This window comes from Haemorhous mexicanus, chromosome 9 (genome assembly GCF_027477595.1).
Source record: "Haemorhous mexicanus isolate bHaeMex1 chromosome 9, bHaeMex1.pri, whole genome shotgun sequence".
In the NCBI taxonomy this organism is placed as follows: Eukaryota; Metazoa; Chordata; class Aves; order Passeriformes; family Fringillidae; genus Haemorhous; species Haemorhous mexicanus.
Genome location: NC_082349.1, coordinates 24,975,919 through 25,002,407, shown reverse-complemented (window position 1 = coordinate 25,002,407; position 26,489 = coordinate 24,975,919). Strand labels below are relative to the sequence as shown.

The following is a 26,489-nucleotide window of genomic DNA, read 5'->3' as shown; positions in this document are numbered from 1 at the left end:
ATTGCACTATCTCAGAACCAGCAACAGCCAAAAATGTGTCTTTACAATAACTAAATATTGTGAAGACAGATTTCTACCTATAACTCATCTTGCTGTGTTTGTGACTGTAGTAATTTTATCTTTTTCAAAACACTTGAACCAAATTTCATCCTCAACAAATTCAAACATTCCTAGAGAACCTGCCTAAGTGAAAGTTAGCTCAGAATAGGGCCCAGGCTCTGCTCTAGGAGATCCAGAAATGGCACCAGAGAAACAGGCAGGAACTGATGCCCTGGAAATCAATTGTGAATTCCCTAATGCCTTTTGTCTCTAGTGCAGGATGCATGGGATAGTTCCTCATGATCCAACAAGCAATAGGTGTAATGCTCAAACTGTGGAGCCTTCCTCAGAACACAGGGAACTTGTAGGAAGCACAATTCCCTTTCAGACCCAAGGTCTGATGGTCACAGGCTCAAGAAAAACCTTCCCAGGCTGCACCCTCTGTCCCAGTTAGCCAATTTAGACTGAACTCTGTAAGCTAGGGTCAGAAGAGAGCAGGTGGCAGGGCCATCCTCTATGATAAAAGAGCTCACAAAGGACCAGAGCTAACCTTAAATCCTTGCCATGCCCACTCAGAAAACACTCTCACCTAACATTCAGCTCTTGTGTGCAGCCTGGATAAGTTTAACACACGAGACTGAACAATGGCTTGGCCAACAAGGCTGCACATGGAGTGTGCAGAAGAGCCCTGGGTGGGCTCCAGGCAAGGAGGACACAGCAGAACCAGCCTTTTGCTCTGTCTCCATGGGCAGAGACTTGACTTAAGCCCCACCTATTCCCTATCTGTAAGAGCTGAATCAGGGTAGGAAGCAGGGAGTACTCTGCAGCTGATGTGAGGAACAAGAAGTTACAATTCCTCAGAAGCTGTCCAAGGGATGACTCACAGGCATATCTTGTAATGACTCTTCAGGCTACTCCTTGAATAACTCAATTTATCCAATACTGCTTGCTTAGCACCACAGCTAAACCCAGGTTTAAAATTTTAAACAAAGGGGTGATCTTGAGACATCAAATGCCATACATGTGTAAGGCACTGTTGTTTTACCCTTCATCTGCCCAGCCCAGCCATGGGATTTACCTCCAGGACATTCTCCAGATTGGGGTCCAGAATGAACTCGAAGGTCTCGTCCCACACGGGGTTGATGTCGTTGTTGAAGTGCTTGGTTCTCTTCCTGCAGTCAGGGGCAGTGGGGATGAACAGCTCCACATAGGGATCTGGAGTGTCAACTGTGGAGCACAACACAGGTCAGGCAAGGGAAAACTCCAGCTTGGGCTGGAAAAATCTGTACAACTTCTGCGAAACCACAGATCCCCTCATGGCAAAGGACAGAAAGATATGCAACTCTTTAAGTTACATAAATGTAATGACATGAATGATACAACAATACCAACGATCTCCCCAAAAGAAACATTAGGGTTTTAGGAGGAGAGGGGCAAAGCCTTGAGCAAACAGAAGGGCACAGGGACTGAGTCAAGTTAATTGGGAATATGCAAACATCTGCCAGAGAGTGGTGTTTTAAAAAGCTTTTATTTCTTCCTCTCTTTCTAGCCTTTAATGGTTTCGGCTCGTGCCACAGCAGCAAGTATCCCACAAAATAATGAAAACAAGCAGTTTGTCGTGGGTTTTGGATCCTCTTTCACCTTTGCTGGTTTGGGAGTGATGGAGGAAATCTGTCCCAGCACTGCAGTGCTGCTCACAGCATAAGGAGCACTCAGTTCTGAAACACTGCCACCACCATAGCCCTGGGGAGCCACCACCGGATGAGGACACCTCATTTACACAGCAGAACACCGACTGAAAACAGAGATATGGCAACTGCAGCTGATAGGAATTACCAGGGGGAGAAAAGAAAACATTGGCAAATCCTCTCGGATGTGTATCTAAAAATAGCCATTCCTGAAGCACAGAATGCAGCCATAAAAATGCACTCTCTAACAAGTTAAAGCAGGGGTTTTCTGTACAATGAGGGGGTTTTTTGTGTCAAATGAGGCCAGGGCTCAGATGCCTCCCAGGAGAGCAGGGGAAGTTATTTCTGTGGTTATGGTGAATCAGGAAAAGCTTCTTGCTCTGCTGTGGTAAAACACCCATCTTTCCAACTGAAACATGGAATCACAGAATATCCTGAAATGGAAAGGGACCCACAAGGATCATCAGTGCAACTCCAGGCCCTGCCCAGACACCCCAACAATCCCACCCTGTGCGTCCCTGGGAGCATTGTCCAAACCCTCCTGGAGCTCTGGCAGCCTTGGGGCCGTGCCCATTCCCTGGGGAGCCTGGGCAGTGCTCAGATTAAATCCTATCACAAGGAAAAGCAAGTCCAAACATTCCTCCTTGTACACATTTTCAGTCTAAAGATACTTTTTTTCAATGAAGGCAAATTCTAGAAACTCTGGGAGTTCAATAAGACCTTATCCATGAGATTCCTGAGGACCAGAATCACTTCTCCCTCCTGATGTGAGAAGAAGGTAAAGAGGAAAACAAAAAAGTTGGGTAATTTCAAATTAAATATCTTTTGGGGAAAAAACCCTGACCAAACAACCAAAAACAAAGGCTTTTGGAAACCATTCAGGAGGTTCTGAATGCATCCCCAGGCAAATCCTATTCAGTGTTACCCTAATCCAATTTGTCAAGGAGTTTTCCACTGTGCTCCATAACTGTGGGGCTCAGCTAATTGCTACACTGAGGTGGTCTCAGTGCTCCTTGAGTAATGAACAAGCAGCTATTTAAAGCTGGGGATCAGTGTGGAAAGGCTTTAAATAGCAACCTTTATTAGCTGCTGAGGAGTTATGCCTGATCTTGTCTCTTCATTTTGGGCAGGGGAACTGGGGGATCAAGCCCCAAGTCTTTCCTCACGGGCAGATGTTCCAACTTGCCAACTTTTCTATTCCTTCCAACTACTACACAAAGCTCAGCCACAAAGAAAAGCACCAAGAGAAACAAGGTTCTCTGAAACTAAAAATCCATGAAGTGACAAGGTCTTACTAAGTCTTGATATTCAGCACGACTTTGGCAATAAACACCCAGGCTTGCCCTGCCAAGGGACTGAAGTTGCCTACAAAAACCTGGATTTTAGACAAAATCTTGATGGCTGAGCAGAGTTCTGGGCAAAAGATCAATGTCTCCCTCTCAATTCAGATCATGCTGTGATCAGTCCCAATGCTTACAAAAATCCAATTTTTCTTATCAACACAAACAGCAAATGGTTTCCTATCCATATTTAAAATCCCAAAGCACGTAGAAACCCCAGACCTCTGACATGCAGATCCATCACTACCTTTCTATGAGGCAAATCCCAGTAAGTGTTGAAACAGAAACTAAACCCAAGACATGGATCAACTGAACTTGGAAAAATCAGTCTTGGTAGTTCAGTATTGCCAAGTCATCTCACTCCAGCTCTTTATTAGCTTTTTAACCCAAGGCAAAGATTTAATCACCTGCCCTTTCATGTTTAAAAGTTTATTTGGAGCTTTTTCAGTTAAGAAAATGAAAATCTATTATTTTTTAACTTCCTTCTTTAGATGAAGAGAAAATACATGGGAAGACTGCTTGTTCTGATTAAGATACTGCTATAAGCAATACTAAATACTTCTTTAAGATATATTAATCAAAATCTCACCCTTTGGAGGAGGACCAAAAACTACCAGCAATCTGGCAAATAACACAGAAGTATTCACTTAATGTATTGCAAAACATTGAAGTTATCAAATGTACATTAAACAGCCAGTGTGCACTCTCAGCATGAGTGTTTTTAATTCCTGCCTGGGCTTCTGCTAATTCATTTGCCAGGCAATGTTGAAAAAACTAAGCTGAAAACATGACTAAAAATAGCTTGACTACCACTGTTATCACAGAACCCCAGATTGGTTTGGGTTAGGAGGGACCTTAAAGCCCATCCAGTCCTACCCCTGCCATGGGCAGGGACACCTTCCACTAGCCCAGGTTGCTCCAAGCCCTGTCCAGCCTGGGACACTGCCAGGGATCCAGGGGCAGCCACAGCTTCTCAGGACACCCTGTGCTACCCCCACAGGGAAGGATTTCTCTTCAGTATCCCATCTGTCCCTGCCCTCTGGCAGTGGGAAGCCATTCCCTGTGTCCTGCCCCTCCCCAGCCCTTGTCCCAAGTTCCTCTCCAACTCTCCTGGAGCCCCTTTAGGCACTGGAAGACTGCCATCTATATTTTGCTTTTAAAAGGAAGAATCATTATGGTGTATGGGTCAAAAGCTGTCGTTCAATCACGACAAGAGAATTACCTATGTGTGAGAATGATCTTTACCTGGACCTGATGACCCTAAAGGTCTTTTCCAGCCTTAAGGATTTGGTGTAGGGGCAGCACTGTTGGGGAACTGGACTTTTGTTGCAGCAGCTGCCTCAGCAGCAGCCACCTGGGGGAATTGCACTTGTTCCCAGGACATTTCTGAGGAAAGCAGAGTTTCTGTGCACCTAGCCCTAAGGCTGTTCCTTATGCAAGCCTGCTGCTCCATCACCATTTCTCAGAAACAAGGCAGGCTGAACCAACAATTAAGCAGAGGTATCTCAAACCCCACCTGCATTCTAAAAAACACAATTAAGGCTTTCAGCACTGATGCCAATGAGGGTCTTGCAATTAGCAGCTTGGAGGCAGATGAAGTCTTGGGTAATTAACAAAATGTTGGTGATAATCCAGATTTACAGCCCCCCACCCAAAGCTCCATGGGCTGAAGACACACATCCAAAAACAAGAGCAGAGTCAGCATCCCCTTTGCTGGTTTTAAACTGCTGCCTTGGGAATGGCTGAGAGGTAGAAAGTAAGGATTCACTGACTTTTCCTCATCTAATTTATCTCCTTTATTGAAGTCATGGCTACAGGATTCTCCCTTTAAATTACACTGTGAATCACCAAGTGAAACACACAGTGGACAATAATTAGGGTCAAACATTTTCACAGTGAAAAATGAGTAATGCTTTAAGCAATCTGGCTATTAGGGAAACCTGTCAAATTTTCTGCAATGACTGCAAACCATTTGATCTTATGTTATTAAGATTGGTGAGATGGCTGTCATCAGGCATCTATATTAATATGATTAATAGTTCAGATATATGATTTATATTTCAGTCATTCCAAATTCAATTACTTCAACAGCATAGTTACCATAAAGAAACCATAGAAAGCCTGTTCAAATATAATACTGAGATAGACACATATCTATCTCAAAATAAAAAGTGGTAATAACCTTTAATTTATCCACCATTAAGTGCAATCCCACTGACAAAAACTTACTAGGTCCCAAAGGACCATCTTTGTGTATTTCCCACCATTTTTTTGGCTTGCTGCACCACACTACAACTTGTTTAGCACATGCAGCTGAGCAGCTTGGCTGAGGCCAAGCCAATAATGAATGACCTCTCTCCCCTCAAAGGGGAAGGAAGCTAAGTAATTACACAATTTCTATTCAAATTGTGAATTTTATGGGGCCTCACAGTGGCATGGAAATATGAGTTGGTGTCTCTGCCACGGTCAGGAGAAAAAGTAATTAAAATCATGGGTTTTCCCAGCTTTATGTGATTTTTTTAGTTTTTAAAAAGGGAATTCTTAAAAACTGTACTTATCAATAACTGTCCTTCCAACCATGGAACAGATATTTGAAATGCTCCAGACAAATCCATAGCCTAGCAATAATGCAAATGCCAGGAGACCTGCCAGAAGGCCACAGCAACCCAAAAACCCCAGGAGTACTGCCTGCTGCTTGTGTTTAAGGCACCACAGGGAATGCCAGGGCTGGTGGCTCTGGGGATTTTGCAAAGGGGTGATGCAGTGCCTGATTTCATGAGCAGAAGGTGACTCCAAGGGAAGTAAGGCAGCTCTGAAGCAGCAGCTATGCTATGAGAAATCCTGGGATTAGGTAACACCTTCATAAAAATTATTTGTGCCTTTTATGACAGTGCTTTTCGTCTCTAGCATTACTTCAGTGGAGGGAAGCACCAGCTCCCAGCACAGGCACTGCACTATCACCCAGTTCACTGGTGCAGGACACTACTGCTTCCACTGATCCAGCCTTGAGAGGGCAAAAAATCCCCAAACAAGTCAGCTTTTGGTCAAACCGCATTTGTGGAAGGGCCAAGAGGAAAAGAAACACTGCCTTCTCTAGGTTATCTGCACAGGCCCCAAACTGATATAGTTCAGATTCTTCAGCTCATGCTTTTAAAATAACATTTTCAAAATGAATTAAAAGTCTCCTTCAGGCAGCAACCTGCAGAACTCCTTATCCAAAGAGCTGTGGATGAGAAGACTTATGTGGATTGAAGTAAAACCAATAAATTTTCTGCAAGAGAAACCCAGTGACAGCTGATGACCCCCAAGGCACATCCAGCTCAGGGAGTCCCACTGAAGGCAGGCAAGGAAAGGAGAGGATCAGTGGGAAGTATCACATTCTTACCCTGTTTGTATTCTTCATTTACATCTCACTGTGACTGATGTTCTTCCCAATTCTCCCTAGGATCAGGCATTAGCCCAACCCTAACACAACTTCAAAGCACTCCTGGGACACGAGATGGGAGGGAAAAGAACCAAAAGCAAGAAAAAGTCAAATTATCACAGGGGACAACTGGGAGCTCCCTGCTAAATGGAAAGGCCCAAAGTGGATGGCCACAGGTCCTGGAGGGGAGCCCCACCAGGAAGCTCTGCCTGAAGCAGGACAGCTCATGGGAGAGCATCCCAGCTTAAATGGCCATGACATACAGAGTAACACCACACCTCTTCAGAAGGCTGCAAGCATCCACCTTTCCTGTTCTTTAGTCCCACCTTTCATCCCCTCCTGTTGATGCAGTGCACCTGTGTGCTCTCTGTTCCCTTTGGTGGTTGGTCAGTGCCCCTGGGCACTCCATGGCTCATTGCTGTCAGTGCTGCTCACCTGCTGCTCACAGCTGTAGCTCATTAGGGATAAGGCTTGGCAGCCCCACTCCCAATTACCACCAACTGTGTGCCTACAGGACAGGAGCAGCTCCCAGCCGAGCTCTGGGGCTGGTCACAGCCTGGAGCAGGGACAGGGGCTTCTCCAGCCACACAAGATGGATCCCAGGCCTGAGCCAGCACTGCTCCACATCACCATCACAGCATATCAGAGTCATGGGAGAGCTTCCTGTAGGACGGGAATGAATTTTCAGCAACTTCTCACAAAAACAAGTCCCCCCTCAGTAACTCCATGGCAAGCACTCACAGACAGAATTTCTCATCAAAATTATATTTTTGCAGCTGGGAAGAGCAACATTATCTGGATCAGTTTCACTATGGAACACAAGAGCCGGTTTCTAACATGACTTCCACCTCCCAGCAGTGGATATCCACACAAAAGGTAAAGGACACTGGGTGTGCCAAGGAAACTGAAATCTAGCATTTGCTTGCCTCAGTGTTAGACTGAGATCTGCAGTAGACATCTTGAGCAGTTGTTAGCAGCACTGTTCATTTAAGATTTTTTTCTTTTATCCATCTTTTATGGATCCATATTTCAGCCACACAAAGCACATGCAGCTTGTAGGATGTGGAGGATTGGCCAACTCTGACCTACTTTTCCCAGGCTGTTAGGCTGGAAAAGGGGAGCTGTTTAGCTTGTTTTCCCCTTGCAAAAATCAGGAGCTGCTCCAGGGCCTTGCAGGAAGAGCCTTATCTGATGGCACTCCACCAGGTAAGTGCACTGTAGCTAATTCAGGGTGCAGGACTGTCCAGCTGCAGTCCAGAGAACAGCTGGATGAGTCTTGAATGAGCTGCTGTAACACAAACCATAATACAAGCAGGCAGATCTCCAGTTCCTTCCTTTCAGCTAGGCCAGGTTTAAAACCCTGCTCACACCTGCCTGGACTGCCATGACTTGGGTTTATAACCAAGCCAGCTTGAACCCCAAGAGCTCTGGCTCACAGGGAACAGCCCCAGGGGACAGGGGTGTGAGGGACAAACAGTGCATGCTGGACATCCCAGATCGGTAAAGGTGTGTTCCCATCCCAGTTTCCTTTGGAGATGCAGGAAGCCATGAGGAAGGGCATCTCCTGAACCCAGTGGCTGCAGTGACATGGGCTGACCATGCCAAGAGCCAGCCAAGAGCTTCTTCCCAGCTCTATTTGGGCAAGTTTTGCACCAGAGCTGAGCTCTGGTGACTGGACTGCTCCCAGCACTTTTTTATCTGAGCAGCTTAACTGCAGTGGAGACACATCTCTGATTCCAAAGGGGTGGGCAGCAACTGGAGAGAAGCTGAGTGCCAGTGCTGCAAGCTAGCAAACTTTAAACATTTTTAAGAGGGGAATTTTTTCCTAAAATTACCCAGAATGTGGAAAACCCAGGGCACCACAGGGAATATTTCTCTGTCTGCTCTGGCATAACCTGATCCCCATGGCAGCACTGACTTTGACCCTCATTCCTGGAAAAAGTTTCCAGACGTCAAGATAGACTGGAATCCACAAAAGTGTGCAACAGATTATAGAGAGCAGTGTAGGTGTGTCACTTAGTGAGAAATTCAGGTTTTGGAATTTTTAGTATGTTGTGGATGGAAGAAAGATGGAGGGCACAGGGTGTTGTCCTGGGTTTCTTCTTCATGCTTCTTCTTCCTTCTTCTTCATGGGTTTGGGTGGCATTTTGTAATTGGGCAGAAAAGTCCACATTGCAGCTCTTTGGGATCAGTTACTGGGTTAAAAGGGAAATAAACCAGGTGTCAGTTCTTAATTGGATAATTTAGTCTTAAAAGCCCTTGTCACAAGAGATTGTTGGCCATTTTGTGCCTTCTAATGAAAAGCTGCAGAACTCACAGGGATGAGACTGCTTTACTGATAATAAATAATAAACACTTGAGTCTGAACACAAATTACTGTTTCAAGTGCCTTCAATACAGACCCAGAAAAACCAATTACTGGTACCCCCACACTGCTCATTACTGCAGCATCAAAAGAAGATGAAGCAAGGAAAAGCTGCAAATCCCAAACAGGATTAAGCAAGATGAGTGATCGTTAAGAGCAGAGTCACACGACTGGTTCCCTCTGCAGATACCACCGTTTGTTGTGAAAGCCAGTACACTTAAATACACACCTAAAGATAGAAGACACATTTTACAATGCTTCCTCTGACCCAGTTTTCCACCAAGATCCTTGAAAGTCCAGAAGTGGAGAGATGCTATGGAAAGGAGACCCAGCTTGCAAGCATTTCTCTTCCACAATGCTGCAGTTTTGGACTCTGTTTTTTATTTCCCTATAAGTTCTTGTACTGTCATGGAAGTAAGGAAAGGCTCTACAGTTTGGGTGGCATCTGAGTAGACTCAAAACTACACATCTACTATATAAGAACTCACTGGGCCAGAGGCAAAGTCTTTTTCAAGAGGTCCAGTCAGAGAAGTGATTTTACAAGGTCTGGAATCAGCAGCAAGCTAAGCAATTAAGATAATGAAATCCTCACCAAAGCCATGCAGATTTTCTGATTTTTCACTTTGTAATAGCTTTATGTAGCAGGTTTGGGGCAGGAGGGACATAGAATTCTAGAATGGCTTGAGTTGGAAGGGGCTGTAAAGCTCTCCCTGCCATGGGCAGGGACACGTTCCACTAGCCCAGGTTGCTCTAAGCTCTGTCCAGCCTGGCCTTGGACACTTCCAGGGATCCAGGGGCAGCCACAGCTTCTCTGTTCCAGGGCCTCCCCACCCTCACAGGGAAAAATTTCTTCCTAATATATTTTTTGTCTTCCTTTTCATTGAACTGTGTTTCTGAATTCAGCAGGGTCTATTGGCTGACCCCAATCCCAATGACAGCTGGTAGAAGGATGCAGCAGGACAGAAGGAAAGGTGTACAGGAGGTGGGTTTTCCTTTATTCCTGACTGTCCTAGGCTGCTACGATTAACTGGCAATAAATGACAGTAATTTTCTTAAAGTGAGCCTGTTTGCTTATGTGGTGAGAGGTGAGAGCTGTCCCTGTCCTCGTGTGACCCTTTTGTCATGTTCTCTCCCTGTCTTGTTGACAGAGGGAGTGACAGCAGCCAGCCAAGGTCACCCAGCACCCATCTGCTGCACTTACTCAGCTCATAAACCTCCCAGCCTGCTCAGGAGTTGAGCACACCTACCAGAGCAGCAGCCTCTAAACCAGGATTGAAACCTTTGTACAGCTCCAGCTGCATCACCTGGATGTTGACAGGAGGTATCCAGGGTCTGGGAGTCACCCACTCCCAGGGGACACTAAAACTGCAACAAGTGACACCAATAAAGGAAGGACTTCTATAGAGGCAACAATAAATGGGCAAATGCCTGAAATAAGAAGGGACTTGAATGAGCTGCTGGGAAAGAAAGGGTCTGCCCTCAAACCTCTTTTGCCCCCTTCCCACCATCTTGGGGGTGGAGTTCTTACAGGAAATCTCATTTATCACTCCCACACACAGATTCAAGGAATGACAAAATGGCCTGAGGATGACACAACCATTTACACTGCCCATTCATGAAGAGCTCAAGAAATCTTGGAAAATTTTCTAGAAATACTGGTTATCTGCCCAGCCTGGGCTTGAGGAGACAGAGGTGTGGATAGCCATGCCAGAGGAGTCAGTGCTTCCATGCCACCCATTGTGTGGGGCACCAAACACACCAGACCTGCCAGCTAAAAATCCTTGAGCGCAGGTAGAGTTCAGGACCTCCAATGAAAATTATCACAGAAAGCACTTCAGCATATTTCATTAATTTAGATTTGCTCAGATATCTCAGAGCTGTTCCAGAAAGTCTTGGAAAGGCTGATATGGAAAAAAGAACAGCAAAACAAACAAAATCCCTTGTGTTGCCCCAGGCCTCCATCACACCACAACGTAAAATTGTTCCCAGAGCACCTCTAGTTCATAACCTGGAGCAAAAATAACAGAAAAAACTAAGGGGAACTCCTCAGAAGGGTCAACAGCTTGGGAGCGTCCACGAGGGAAGTGAAATTCAGGCACCCACCCCAAACAGGGTTCACACATGGTCTGTCACAGCCATCTTCCTGTCCTTGAGACAAAAAACCTGATGGAAAAGTTCAGCAATTCCCTCAACAAGTTTAATTTTTGGCAAATCAAATAAAACAAATATATGTATATATATGTGTGTATATATATATATATGTGTGTATATATATATATATATATATATATATATATATATATATATATATATATATATATATATAAAAAAATAAGTTGGCACAATCAACTGTAAAGGCCCTTCCCCACTCATAGCTTCAAGCACCTCCCCACAGTTATTAACACATTCATTCATTTCATCAAGTAGCTGCCAGGCTCCCATAACAGGGAATAAAAATACTTTAAATTTTCCCAAAATTAAAAAAAAACCCAAACCAACAATGATCTGTTTTTTCTCGCTTTGGGGCATCTGCCAGGACCCCAAGGACCAGCCCTGGGTCCTTGAAGCTCACCCAGAGATGCCTCAGCCTGGAGTGCCTCAGGCTACTGAGCTCTGGCAATTGTCTCAGACAAGAAGCCAAGCAGGTTTCAGTGGCCCTACAGCATCACTCTGGCAGGTTTTATCAAAATAAAATGTTCCTCTTGATCAGCTTCTTGATTTTGATGACTTGCTAAGATACGAGGATTTTTTTTTTTTTTCTAGAAAAAAAATACAACTGTATTGAAGAATAATATTTGAAGTTTATACTATAGGGCCATATTTGCTCTGGTGCACAAAGTTGCCATGATCTTCTGGCTTTTGTCATCCTTTCCATACTCTATTTAATATCATATCATGGGGTCCCCACTTCAGCTTCTCTTTTTGCCCTGCCCATGTTGCCCACACTGCCTCATGATGGCCACCTGTATCCAAGAACCTGTGTCTCTCCATTTAACTCATCCTCTTACACACACAAACTCATGGGCTCCTTGTTGCACTCTTCCAGCTCTTTCCTGAGGTCTTCTTATCTAAAGACCACTGTATCTATAAAATTATATATATCTGTATCCACACATACACACACCACTGCATCTTCCCTGTGTGCTCCTTCCCCTTACCCCACAGAGGATGACAGACTCCCAATTCCCTCTTTTCCCCTTTGCCAGGGCTCCCCTCTCTTCCCTTGTACTCGTGGCTGTTGAACATCCCCCTCTCAAGAACCCTCCTGCGATTTTAGCATCAACAGCAGACTTCAACCCCCTGAAGCAAAGAGCAGGATGGGTGGGTCAGAGCAGCTGCTGTACTTTGACCCAAAAGTAGTTTCCAGGAGTTGGGAAACACCTGTATATCCAATCAGTTTGATGGGAAAGCAGGAGACAAAGGTCATGTTCATCCTTCCTGCCCCGGCCTGCAAGCACTGGGGAGCACTGGGAAAAGGGAGAGGTGGCCTGGCAGCAAAGCAGACAGACCTAAGGAAAAAGGAGTGTTCTTTTTGCAGATTCATCCAATATTCTCTCCCTCTTCCCTCCTTAAGAGCAGAGCAGAGTTTTTCTTCCTAGTGGTTTCCTGCTCAGCTGTGTAGTCCAGAGGCTCAGCAGCCTCCCAGAAAGAGGAAGAAGTGCTGTTGTCATCCACCTCCCCACCACAAGATCTGCTGGCCCATTTGGACGGGGTTTTTTTTTAATGGACTTACATTTTTTTCTGCTTTCTGCACTGACTCAGCAGAGCTGAGGCTCTTTCTATCCCCCACCAAACCACAGCCCTGTGAGGTGGCAGCAATTTCCAGTTTCACTGCACTCACACAGCACTTCTGATCCAGCCAAGAAGCTAATTGTAGGTGTTGCTGGCTGGTAGGCAAATCGTTTACAAGTCACTCAGCCCTTCGGGATCCATGGAAAGAAGGAGCGGCACATCTGCTCTCTGAGTGAGAGTGAGCAGTGACATGGGGACACTGCCCTGGCTTTAGACGGACAGACAGACATCCACCACCAGCCCACTGACAACCCTTTAATACACAATGAGTCACCAGCTCCCCCTCCCTGCCCAGGCTCACAGAAGAAAAGTAAAATAGAGAGATACTCACGCATGTCACCAATGGCTCCCTTGGTGACATTTGTGGCTTTCCTTACTGTCACAGTGAATATGTGTGAGTACTGGTGCTCCACCTGAAAGTCAGAGAGTGAGAGGTGATTAAGCTCCAGAACCAAAAAACACCCCATCTCTCAAAATAAGGTTTCATTTTGTCCAAAAACAGAGAGAGAGAAATCACCCAGTCAAAACGTAAGGGAAACTCATACTGGATAGAGCATCCTAAAGCTGAACTGCACCCTGGAGCTTTACCAAGAGGTACCTGCACTGGGGCTGCTGGATTTTCCTGCAGCCACACCTACTAATCTCAACCAACAACACTCCCTCTCACCACAGAACCTGCTCCAAGGCATTTAGTCAGGCAGGAACCATTGAGGACGGCAAGGGAAAAATAAAAATGGGCTATTTTACAGCTTGTCGTGGTAACTGCCTTCTCCTGCTAAAAAGAATGAGAGGAATTACTTCCAAGTCTGTGGTCTGGGGCAGATAAATGCACACTGCAGACACAAGGGGTAGAGTTAGTGCTGTACTTTCTAGTACACATCAATATTCAGTGTGAAAGAAGCCTCAAGACAATGTAAGGAAGGTGCAAAGCAAGCTGTTAAAACAGCCACCAGCACCTTTCCTGCACTTTCTGGAGGTTCTTGTTTCCTCCAAAGCCCAAACACACAGCAGGAGCTGCCTGCCTAGGAGCAGGTGTGTCCTCAGGAAACCAGGGAAGTAGGAAAAGATATGAAATTAAGAAACAAAAAGCAAAAGCCTTAATAAAAGAGGTCACCAACTCAGCTGTAGTTTTGCTTGATCTCCATAGCCCTGAGTTTGACCTACCTGCTGGATACCACTGAGGATCACCAGTGCAGACTGCAGGGCAACTAATACTGCCTTTACAGGAACACAGAGATTGGAAGGAAATGTGAGGTATTAAAGCCAGGATGAGGTCTCACATAATTGTATATTTTCTATCTTTTCCTAACCGCTCACTGACCTTGTGAAGTACATTAAAATAAACTCAGTCACTGGGACCAAAACAACCAGGGAGAAGGCCACCATCAGGAAATTCACTGAAATTCTGAAATTCATTTACAATCATAGACAATACTCTTGCTATGGGACATGCTTATTCAGGCTATGCCTGATGCTTTCCTGCTATTTTGTCTTTTGGATACTTTCTCTTTTTTTCTAGAACTGGTTGTTTCAGCCAAACCTCCTTATTTTGTGTCTACAGCTCACACCCAGAGACCTGAGCCAAACTGGATCCCTCTCATACCAATAAAGAAAAAAGTTAACATCTTATAGGTTACATAGCATTTTCTCAAAAAAAAAAAAAAAAAAAAAAAAAAAAAAAAAAAAAAGGAGGAAAGCCAAAACTAATCTTCTAAAGACAGCAAAGTGACTTGTGAGTGCTTAACTGGCATTTGAGTCAGGAGTCATTAAAAAGCACCTCCAGTGACAGCAGCACAACTCCTGCAGCAGCCTGAGGTGTGGCAAGGCACGGCCACATCCCCGTGGCAAAGGCTCCAGGAGAAAACACCCACAGCCAGGCAGGGGTGACTCCACTGCAGCTATGCCTGACCCAGACACTGGGTTTATCAGCTTTATTTGGCTGGAATCACCCCCACACTGTGCCAGCTACTGCAGGATCCAGCCAGGACTGTCTGCCTGGCTCTGGAATTTTCCCCTGGCAGCCACAGGAGTTATCTGGATCCAGGCAAGGGGAAACTGGCAGGGGGAAACTGGCAATGGCACCTGTGGTGCACTGAGACTGTCATGGCACTGCAAGTGGTTCAGCACTCACAGGAAAAAGGGAATTCAGATTCTTCCCAACTCTCCCAGTGGGATGCTGGACCTTGAAAGAATCAGAGCCAGCAGAGAGGGCTCACCTGTGGGAACCCAGAGTTCCTAAGGAGCAACACCTATTTCACAGCCTTCCATGGGCTGACATGAAGACATCCCAATGACTGAGTGACATCCATAACCTTCTGCACTGAAGCTTCCGAGATGGATGAAGGGGAAGGAGGATGAGACTTCTCCCTGAACAAATTTCTGCCTATGCCAGAGGGCAAAAAGAAGTCCAGAGTTTTCCTCCACAGCAGGGTAAATGGGGATTTTCAGGGGTATCTGGGAAGGGCTGGGAACACAACTGTGTGAAGTCACCCCAGCTCTGTCATTTACCCTGCCCCAAGAACTTTTACAAGCTGTGACTCCCCAGAAACCATGGGCTCTCGCTGCCCCCTATTTCCAGTTTGCTGCCTGAAAATGTCCAAAGCTGCTTTATTATCTCCTATTATATTACCTCCCAAGTATGCCAGATTGATGAAGTTGGTTTCACAACTGGCCTCAGTTTCTTCATACAGACTGAAGCATTTCCTTTGTCATATCCAACCTTGTAATTAAAAGAAACAGCCCAAAGTACAAACACACCACCCTCCTCTTTTTTCTCAGCTGTCAAGAAAGAGCTTGTCCTCGCTGGAGACCACAAATCAGAGATCACTGAGCATTTAACAGTGAAGAGGAGTTATAATTAAGTGACAAGGATGAGACATGGGTGAGCTGGGTTTAGTTCTCAGCTGATAGGTGAAGTTCATGCGCATATCCAATGTCCCACAGCTCTGGCTGGAAAAGGGACATACTACATCATACCCCCTGATAACAAGCACTCTGTAAAATAATTTGCTTGCATCTCCCATATGCCTAAACTCATGCCTAAATTCTTATGCCCACCATCAAAGCAAGGCCAAGCCACCACTTCCCAGTTTGCATTCTTCACAGCAGCACAGAGATCACCTATTTCTATTACAAGTTCATAACTGTTTTACTAATGCCTTCACAAAAATTGCTTTTTATTGACTTAAGCAGCAACCCCCATCATTCCAGCTGTTGTACTGCCAAGAAAATTAAGTCTGGTTTAAGACTGAGATCCTCTGAAAGGCATGTGAAAACAAAGAGGCCTGGCAAAACAGAAAAGCAGTATCTGCTTTCCCTGTGCCTCACCCAAAACAACACACTGAGGATTACAGTTATACACAGTTATTAATATTTGGCCATGGTCACACACTTGGAAGAAATTCACCACTACTGAAATAAACAATCTCCTCTTAGTGAAAAACAAAAACAAAAAAAAATACACAAATACACACAAGACGCTCGAAAGTCTAGAATCTCTTCTTACACCAAAATAAATGTTTTTCATGCAAATTAAATGCAAGTGGAAATTAGGGCAATTTTCCACCTAGAGTTCAATTTCTAAGGAGATCAAAAGGCCTAAATGTCCATATTTCAGAAGCATTTTTTTTTTTTTTTTAGTTTTTCAGAAGGAGTTCTCATAAAGGCCCCTGAAAACACAATGAGAAATGTACTGACTCTGAATGCCCTTACAAATCCAGCCCTTGCTAGTTTAGATGACTAAGCTGCATTTTCTCAAGAGACTTATGTTCACCTTAAGTCTTGATAAAAATCTGTACAAATACCTCAAGCACTTCTGAAAAACAGATGATGGTAAATAAATCACTTAAACCTTGCAACACTGAGAGGAGCAACATTTACATTCCTTTAAAAATCTAGGACAAGTTACAAATTTCAAAAGCTCACAATTAACTCCAGCGCAAGGTGTCCCTGCCCATGGCAGTGAGGTGGGATGGGCTTTAAGGTCCCATCCAACTCAACCCATTCTGGGATTCTATGAATTTAAAAAACTAAAATACACCATCCAAAGTGACCCACTTCACACATGGGTTTCATTTCACTTCCTCTTTCTCTGTAAATTTAGCGAGGAAAAGAGAAAAACCAAAAAGTTTTCACCATGCCCTAAATATGGGTTTTCTGAGTTATGGAAACTCAGATGGACAATATTCACTATTGAGTCCACAGCATTTTCCACACCTGCACAGCCACAGTTCAGCATCTCCTGTTCTCACACCTCAGCTCTCCTTTGCTCCTCTCTCACCTTTGAGCGCTTTCCTTGCCCTCAGTAAAATTTCCCAATTACCTGCTTTGCTCTCATTTAGATGTCCCTGCACACCAACACCACCCCTTCCCACCAGGGGCTGGGGCAGAGCCCCAGGATCTCCCGGCACACAAAGGGCGGGTTTTGCCTGCCGCCCTTCCAGCCGTGCCCGGCCAGGCAGGGATTTGCATGTGCTCAAAATCACATTTGTCATATTCCAGAATGCTGAGTCACAGAGCACAGCTCCACCAGGACATGGGCATTCTGTGTGCCAGGCAATCAGGCAGACTGCACAGGTATTAAATGGGTTTACTTCCTTCATGTTAAGGACACCTGAGCTAACAATGGAGCTGGACAAATGAAAATATTTGCTTGTTTACTGAACTAATTGATTTTCATGGAGCCCATGCTCTTCTTTCACAGGGTTTTACAGTTAAGACAAACTTTTGTGCCCACACACAAATTTTATCTTGAAGTGCTTTATTCCATTGTTATAATATTTATCCCCCATATCAAAGTAAATGAAGAGGTATTACACACTTTAATTCTTTGCATTTTTGGAATAGTCAGTTCTGTCTGCACCTGCAGCAGCTTTCTGAACATGTTAATTTATACCTCAGAGTCTTTCATAAAATGAGGAAAAAAAAGCTCAGAAAACACACAAAAGCCAGCACAAGGACTTCTGGAAAATTCAGAATCCTTTTGAGTAATTTAATGCCAAATATCATTTAAATCCAGTATTTTTGCATTAATTTGACCCTGCTGCCCAGGACCACTCAAAATTGCAATAAAACTTTCCACAGGATTTCAGTTTTCAAATTAAAAAACTTCAAAGATTTCCATTCACTTTCCAAGCAATTAAAGGATCAGCTCTTGCACAAACAGTGTTGATTCTGGAATTAGCAACAGCTCAGCATTCCCAGGGAGCTGTAACTACATTTACTACATATTATTTTTATTTATTATATTACATATGTAGGACAGCTCCATTTTGTTGATTACTGGTATCAAAAAGTCCTTTCATGTAAGTGTTTTATTAAAATACATAACCAAGTGCCTCAAAGACCTCTCCCACAAAGCTACAGATCATTCCAAGCAATCCATCCAGGAGAGGGCACTGATGCTGGGAGGAATTAAGCCAGTATTGTTTTAACACAGACATCACCCTGAGGTTTGTCCTCCCTCCCAGCAGTTCCCAGGACTGGGCAGGGAGTAAAAGCCAGTTTGACATCTGCTGGCTGCAGGCTGGTGTGGAGGATGTGAGTGCATGGGGTACAAACCACAGGGCTGATAAGAGATCACTTGTAGGAAGCACAGGGAGTATTTTTAGCCATGTAAAAGTAAAACACTGTGACAAGTGTGGGGCAGCTAATTCTGGGGACACCTCACTGGTGCTGTCAGCCCTGTGCTGTTACGAGAAGCCCCTGAAAGGAACACCCCCAGTGTGGCTCTGGATTGTGACTTGGGCAGGAATTCCCATCCCAGTGTTTGCTTTGGAAACTCGCTTCCAGCACAGCTGTGTTCAGAGGCTGCTGAGCCACTGAGGGCAGTTCTGCTCCCATTTCCTACTCATTCCCTTGCTCCTACTTCTACACATCTATGGGCTGAGCTCACCCTCCCCTCGGGCCAGCTCCAACAGCCAGAATGGAATTTCTAACCCTTCCATGGAATTCCAGAGTGGTTTGGCTTGGGAGGGACCCTGAAGCCCATCCAGTGCCACTCCAGGCCATGGGCAGGGACACCTTCCACTAGCCCAGGGTACTCCAAGCCCTGCCCACCTGGCCTGGGACACTGCCAGGGATCCAGGGGCAGCCCCAGCTGCTCTGGGCACCCTGTGCCAGGGCCTCCCCATCCTCACAGGGAAGGAATTCTCCCTAAGAAATTTTTGTCTATTTTTGTATTGAATGGGTTTTTTGCTCATTCAGCAGGATCCACTGGTTCACTGCCATCCCAAGGGTGTGACAGCTGGGACAAGGATGCAGCAGGAACACTGGAATAAAGCAGGAGGAAGGGAGCAGGGGCACAGTGTGCTGCTGAGTGGCACAGATCATCTCACTCAGAATTTGCACAATATATTGTGAGGACTCTCTTTGAACCAACATTAGTGACATACAGCAGTCTAAGATCTAAATATCCCAAAATGTCAACTTAGCTCTCCACTCATACTAATGAAAAGGAAAAGAGTACAACTTCCTCCTCCTTCCCACCCCGCAAAAAAAAACCTGCACTGTAAAGAAGAAAACTAGACACACCATTTCTTCATGAAATAGTAACAACTCTAATGTTATGTGCTTATTTAGAGTAACTTCCAGCAGGGAAGTCATTATACAAGACAGTGTATATATAATCAGAGAAGATGGTGTATATATATATATATATATATATATATATACACACACACACACACATATATATATAAAAGATTCAGTGCTACTCACCACAATGTGTTGATAAGGATCTATGATAGACATTTTTGCCTTCGTTTATTCAAGGCAACTGCCAAGTATCTATTTCAATCACACACAGGAGAGGCTTCCCCTTTTCTCAAAGCAGAGCTCAGTATGAAAGGTTGTTTAACTAATAAATAAAAAATAAAATATAATTAAAATTAATCTGTTCCTTCTGAACTATATTTTACAGAGCAAATCGGTTACTATTCTTTAGGAAGGTTTCCACAATTAATTTGTTTACCAAGAACTTAATTCCACATAAGCTGTGGAGATATAGGTATTTACCTGCCCAAGCTGGAGAAATTCCTCGTGCTTATTTCTTCAGGGTAAGAGCAGGAATCCAGAATCTTAAATTCCAGTCATGTCAGGGTTTCTAGCAGCTCTACAGATAAACAAAAGGAGAGAGGAATTATACTTATTCCGTAACTATATTGTAGTATTTATGCTTCCATGCATTATTGTGCTAGTTATGACTGTGAGGTCTGCAGGAGCAGCAATACTGCCCTCTGTAAATCCAGGAAGGGAACTCCAGCTGGAGCTGTATGTAACCTCCCAGCCAACCGCATCTGACTGGAGATGTTCCAGAGGCTTGGAGGGGCAAACTGCAAATCAGGACTTTATGGCTCTTCCACAGGCTCTCCATAGGCCACTGCTTTCTGAGCACTCGGTGAAGATCAGGGGCCACCGGAGGCCTTCAAAGTCAGAACAGTTTTTAACCATCCAAGTACCAGAGGTTACTCTTGTCTGCATCTTTAAAAAACCCAGGGAACTGCTGGACAGGATCAGTTCTCAGATCCAGCTGGACCATCGTCAGACCTGAACCATGAGCAGAAATTTCAAAGTGAAAAGAAGTGAAGCACCATTTGGGGTTTGGTCTCAAGGCAATGATTCCTAATGCTCAATTCTGAAACAGTATGATAAGCCCTAAACAATTGTATATATCACTCCCAAACCTTTGCTCTTGAGCAACTACATGAAGGAATGACAATTAAAAAGTTAGTTTCATTATGATCACTAGAACATTACAATGTCCTTTCTTCAATCACTGAATCATTAAGGCTGGATAAGCCCTCCAAGATCATCAAGTCCAACCATTAATCCAGCACTGCCAGGCCCATCACTAAACCATGTCCCAAAGCATCATATCTCACACGTTTTCAGAACACTTCCAGAGACAGCAATTCCATCACTTCCCTGGTCATGCCTGACCACCCTTTCCTGTCAGCCCTAACAATAGTTTGAGGCTAGGAATCACCCTGGGTTTATTTATTCATTTTTATCTGAGGAAGTGTGAATAAGAAAGACTTCAGCATTGGAGAATCATGGTAAACCTGCCCAGCTATATAATTTCCGGAGGAACTGTTGACATCTTGGAAGGCAATCCAGGAAAGGGAACAGCAGGAGCTACCCAATCACCATAACGGAGAGGAAATTTGTAAAACCAGAAAATATTCATTTCCCCTAAGTGCACAGCCAACTAACACACTCGCTTTGAGAGGATACACAAAACCAAACCAAGGATACTGCTCTGTCTGGGGAAATAAGAGAACAGGTTGGACCCAGGACGAAAAGTCTGGTTGGAGTTAACATCCTGCATCCTAAAGGCAGAGCTCCAGTTCCCCAGATGATCCCTCAACTGGTTCAGACATGAGATCATGCTCTCTCTCCCTGCAACCCCCTGCCTCATTTGTTTCGACATCTGCAGGAAGCGCGCTGGTGATGCTGCAGACAGCAAACAGCCTCTGGCTACGGGGCCAGCAGAGTCCCCAAGCGCCATCTGCCCTCCATGCTGGATGAGGCAAGGATCCTGCAAATGGACAAAAATGCAAGCACGTCATCAACAACTGCATCCCAACACCCACGCACAGCGCAGGCCACGGGCAGGGCTCTTAGCAGGGACAGGGAGCAAGGGGACCTCGCTCACAAAGCCTGGCACCTCGGGGTGCCACACTGTTCCGACCATCAGCACTGCACATCCAGCCCTGCCCATGCCATGGTTCTCCATGGCAGCTCCTGGCTTGCTGTGTTAATCAGAGTCTCTCAGGCAGGTACCCAAGGACGGGCACGTACCCAAGGATGGGCCCCAGTGCCATTTCAGGGGCCCAGGGCCGGAACAGCTATCCATGCTCTTCTCAGAGCCAACTATCCACGCTCTTCTCAGAGCCAGCAGGACACCTCAAGAGAAAGCAGACATTTAAGTGACTTGAATACTTAATCCCTTACAGTGGATTTAATTTAAATCAGTTAATTACACCACACCCTCTGGAAGCTCGCACTGCATTACCCATGGAGTTTGGGCAAAGCAAATTAAGAGATTTCTAGATCTAAAAATCGTAGTGTGGCAGAGGAGCCAAATACAGAGCAACCAGGAAATCCTGATTACACTCATCAAAAGCCATGAAGAAAGTCTTGAAGAATGTTTACTGCAAACATCTGCAGCAAATAGAGCTGTAATCCCAAAATTATCTTGCTTAACACTTTCCCCTAGATGCCATCCATCCCACACAGCCTAATGGGAAAGTCTTCATGAAATCACAGAATGTCCTGAGTGGGAAGGAACCCCCAAGGATCATCCAGTCTGATTCCTGGCCCTGCACAGACACCCCAGCAATCCCTGGGACCATTGTCCAAACACTCCTGGAGCTCTGGCAGCCTTGGGGCCATGCCCATTCCTTGGGAAGCCTGGTCAGTGCCTACCACCCTCTGGGGGAAGAACCATTCCTGTTATCCAGGAAAACCTTCCTCTGGCCCAGGTCCAGCCATTCCTTGGCTCCTGGCACAGGGAGCAGAGATTGGAGGATCTGCAGCCCCCGGTGAGCTCTGCCCTCAGCCTCCTCTTCCCCAGGCTGACCATAACTAACTCAGGGCTGTATCACAAGCACACACCAAGTCCTGCACTTGAGCTGGAGTTGGTGAGCCCCACCCTTGGCAGACACAGGGGAAGCAGTGCCTCTAAACACATCTTCAAGGACATTCTGATATTACCAACTCAGGCTGTTTTGTTTCCCGTATACCTGGTGGTGTTACACCATCTGTGACTGTGCTATTGCTGGGGCTGACAGCATTCCTTCCTAAAGAGCACCTCAAGGCAGTACCACCAACATCAACTGTTTAACTATTTATCAGAGGTGATCAAAGAAGAGATTAAGTTAACTGGAGAACAGAGGGCTGCGTGGAGACCTTCCAGCAGCACTTCAGGATGTGAAGGAGCCTAAAGGAAGCCACAAGGGGACTCTGCATCAGGAATTGTGACACGACAAGGGGGAACGACTCCAAACTGACTGAGGGGAAATTTAGGTTCGACATACAGAAGATATTCTTCCCTCTAAGGGTGGTGGGGCACAGGGTGCCCAGAGAAGCTGTGGCTGCCCCTGGATCCCTGGAAGTGTCCGAGGCCAGGCTGGACAGGGCCTGGAGCAACCTGGGAAAGTATCCCTGCCCATGGCAGGGGGTGGCACTGGATGGGCATTAAGGTGCCTTCTAACCCAAATCATTCCATGACCCTCTGCTTCTCACTGTTTTATTGGTCAATTTCCAAGTTTACAAATTACACAGCACACAGGCCACAGTTCAGCCTGGCCCTGTCATGGAAAGCTAGCCTTTCCCTTTCTCCCTTGTCATGGAGAGCCAGCCTTTCCCTAAGTGCCTAAATCTCACTGACACCCAGAAGTGAACTCTACCTCTGCCAGGACAAGGGTGTTTCATTGCTAGGCACAGTTTCAAGCACCATCAGTACCAAGCTAACAGTGGATAGCTGGATCACTCCTTGAGTCAACAGCCTTCTGTGATCTCAGCTCATACTCACTTGAGGTGACAGACTGAAATGGAGAAGGGATTATCCTCTTGGAAGACCAACTATAACACATAACTCACAAAAAGAAGCTACACACGCACACACACATACACGCATAGAGATTATTACTGGAACATTTTCATTCTCAGTACACTCCTACAGATAATTCATTTGTACAGGATATGTCAAAAGATTAGAAGAATAATGAGATTTTTCCCATGCTGAGCACAAGCTTACTCTGGAGTTAGTCTCACGAAGTGGAAAAGCCCTGAAAATGAGTAAACGCAGCATAATATAAATATCATTGCCAGAATACGTCTTCACAAGTGTAAGAAAAATCATTAGAGGGAGTTGTTTATATCAAGCTGTCCAATTCTTCTTAAAAAATCAAAGACAGGAACAACTTTAAATATAATAAGTGTGACTCACCAGCACAGTCATTAACTTTCAATCCATCAGGAGAAGAGTAAGGGGTAGAGAATAAGCTAAGTAATGACTCAGACTTTTTGTATGAATGTCACCCTCCATTTCTATCAAATCACATTACAGCATTTTATTTGGTTAGATTGATCCTGTGATTGTATAACAGAAATAACAAATACTCTGTTTCTACATGACTTTGTCCAGCATCCTGGAAAATCACAGTAATGTTATTTCTTAATTTAGGGCTTCCCACACAAGGAGGAGGGATTACCTCTGCTCCATGTAGAGCACCCATCACTTCACTTCCACCACAAATGAAAAAGTAGATGCTCTGCTGACGTGCCAAGTGGACACACAGGCCAAGGCCAGGGGGATGAGGCTCAACAAGGACAAGTGCTGGGTCCTGGCCTTGGGTCACCCCAACCCCCTGCAGCTCCAGGCTGAGGGGAAGAGTGGCTGGAAAGCTGGAAGAGGCCCTGGGAGTGTTGGAGACAGAACTTAAAACTGAGCCCAGGTGTGCCCAGGTGGAGCAGAGGCAAATGGCCCCTGGGCTGTGCCAGCCCTGGTGTGGGCACAGGCCCAGGGCAGTGGCTGTGCCCTGTGCTGGCACTGCTGAGGGACCTCGAGTGCTGTGTCCAGTTCTGGCCCTCATGGCCAGAGAGACCTTGAGGGTCTGGAGCATGTCCAGGGAAGGGAACGGGGCTGGGGAAGGGTCTGGAGCACCAGGAGAGGCTGAGGGAGCTGGGAAAGGGGCTCAGCCTGGAGAAAAGGAGGCTCAGGAGGGACCTTGTGGCTCTGCACAACTCCTGACAGGAGGGGACAGCTGGGGGGGTCAAGCTCTGCTCCCAGGAACAGGGACAGGAAGAAAGGGAACGGCCTAAAACTGTGCTCAGGTTGGACATCAGAAGGAATTTCTTAATGGAAAAGGTTGTGAGACTTTGGAATGGACTGCCCATAGTGGAGTCCCCATCCCTGGAGGTGTCCAAGGAAGTGCTCTGGGCTGGTGACAAGGTAGGGATCAGTCACAGGCCTTTTCCAAGCCCAGTGACTCTGTAGTTCTGTGACTGCTCTCCCCATGCCTTGCTAAGGAAGTATGGGTGGGAGGAAGGATTCTGAGCAGAAGGGCAAAAAGTTCAACCTTTGTGCTACATTTTTGGAGGACACTGTGAGATGAAGCTTGTCAAGGATGTTGACACAGCATAGCTAGACAGGAGATTTTAAGATCTGACTTCCTGCTATAGGGGAGGTAATAGATGAAAAGATTGTGAATCTTTTTTTAAAGATGACTTGTAAACAATTACTGAAAGTATAGGTGACACAGCAACAGTGGAGGGAGGGCTGTAAACACTCTAGCAGGGCTGAAACTCTGGAAAAGTCCCAACAATTACCACCAATGTAAAGTTTCTCCTTTTCTAGTGGTGAAAGCTACTTTAGAGGCCAAAAAAAGTGAGGCAGACAGAAGTTGCAAAATTATCAGGCCATGATACACGATGCAAGGCTTGGTGAGTCAAGGGCATCAGACATGGTCCTTTGATAAACTTGAATTAGGCTGGATTCAAAACATCCTCCCTATCTTATATTCTGCAAGGAATGGCCTCCCCAACAGGAATATTCAAGAGGCTGAAAGCATCTCTGCCTGAATCCCCACACCTGTGTCACGTTGGCCATGGTAGTTCCCTGGACTGAAAACCAAGCCAAGTGCTGGAGTTTCCCCACAGACAGCATCTGCAAGTCTGAGGAAGAGGCAACTGATACAGGGCACAATGGTTTATGTTACAATTATCCTGCTTACGCAAAGGGGACTTAACAAGAACCACTCGCTGCAACAGCCTGTGAGGTTATGAGAAAAACCATGCCCCCATATGTGAACTCACTGTATGGCAAACTCACAGAAGGATGTCAAAGTGGAAATGAGTAAATTCAAAGTAAGGAGCTCATTTATTCAAGGAATGAAAGAGCTCCTTGAGTTAATACCTTTAAATAACTGTTCTTCAACATCATATTTTACTTAAATGAAATTGCACTGGAAATAAAAAACAGCCTTGAGAAAGAACAACAAACTCAGCTGAGAGATGCCAAGAATACTCTTTAAAAATGGCAACAGTCACTATCCTTTGCTACAGAAATCAAAGCCACAAGGCAGAGTCTCAAAACTGGTCAAAAAACCTCAGGCAGCTGACCAGTAATCCCCACCGCGTGGGTCAGGCTTATGTGGGAAGTAGCTCACTTGTTTTCCAGCAAGAAAGCCAAGAAACAAAGAGGAACGTGAAAAATCTGACAGAAGTTCCATTAAAAACAATTATTAGGATAAAGACCTAAACCAATCAGAATGCACTGCTCAAACCCACCTCTGCAGGTAATTTACAATGAGCACAGTGCAATTAGGAAAAGCAGATGGGAAAATGCCCAAGATTTCTATACAGTAAGAATTTGGGACCTAGTTATTCCACAAATAAACTTCCCATCATATAATCCTGGAATGATGTGGGTTGGAAGGGACCTTAAAGCCCATCCAGTGCAACCCCTTGCCACAGGCAGGGACACCTCCCACCACCCCAGGTTGCTCCAAGCCTTGTCCAAGATGACCTTGGATACTTCCAGGAATGTTTGACAGTTATTTTTTAAGGGTATTTTCACTTTTGGAAACCCAGTTTAAGGCTCACTTCTGAATTTCAAGATATTGGGTGCCCCAAGTACCCAGAGCCAGGCTCTCTGAAATGGAAAAATTCACTGCCAGTGGCAGCTTCCAAAGTCTTGCCAGGAATGCAAACACTTATGCAAGAACTCCTAAAATTAAAGATAGACATCTCAACTGCAACACCTGACTGCGCAGAGCTTTTTGTTGACTATATTCCTTTAAAGCTCATGTGAAGTGGGGAAAGGAAGGGAAAAAACC

The 26,489-nt window shown here is 45.3% G+C and overlaps 1 protein-coding gene across 3 annotated transcripts in view; it reads right to left on the bottom strand.

Annotated features, from left to right (window-relative positions):
- The window catches only part of PLA2G4A (phospholipase A2 group IVA), a 67,494-nt gene that overhangs the window by 31,810 nt on the left and 9,195 nt on the right, over window positions 1-26,489 (bottom strand). For 2 of the 3 annotated variants that reach the window (XM_059854567.1, XM_059854568.1), the window contains exons 2-5: window positions 19,663-19,759; window positions 19,366-19,504; window positions 12,980-13,061; window positions 1,118-1,266 (exon numbers count right to left, since the gene is read on the bottom strand). In XM_059854567.1, the coding sequence (XP_059710550.1) occupies window positions 1,118-1,266; window positions 12,980-13,061; window positions 19,366-19,398 (264 nt within the window). In that variant the 5' untranslated portion in view covers window positions 19,399-19,504; window positions 19,663-19,759. Of the gene's footprint in view, window positions 1-1,117; window positions 1,267-12,979; window positions 13,062-13,812; window positions 13,862-19,365; window positions 19,505-19,662; window positions 19,760-26,489 lie in introns of those variants that run through there. The other variant, XM_059854569.1, reaches the window with a different exon arrangement.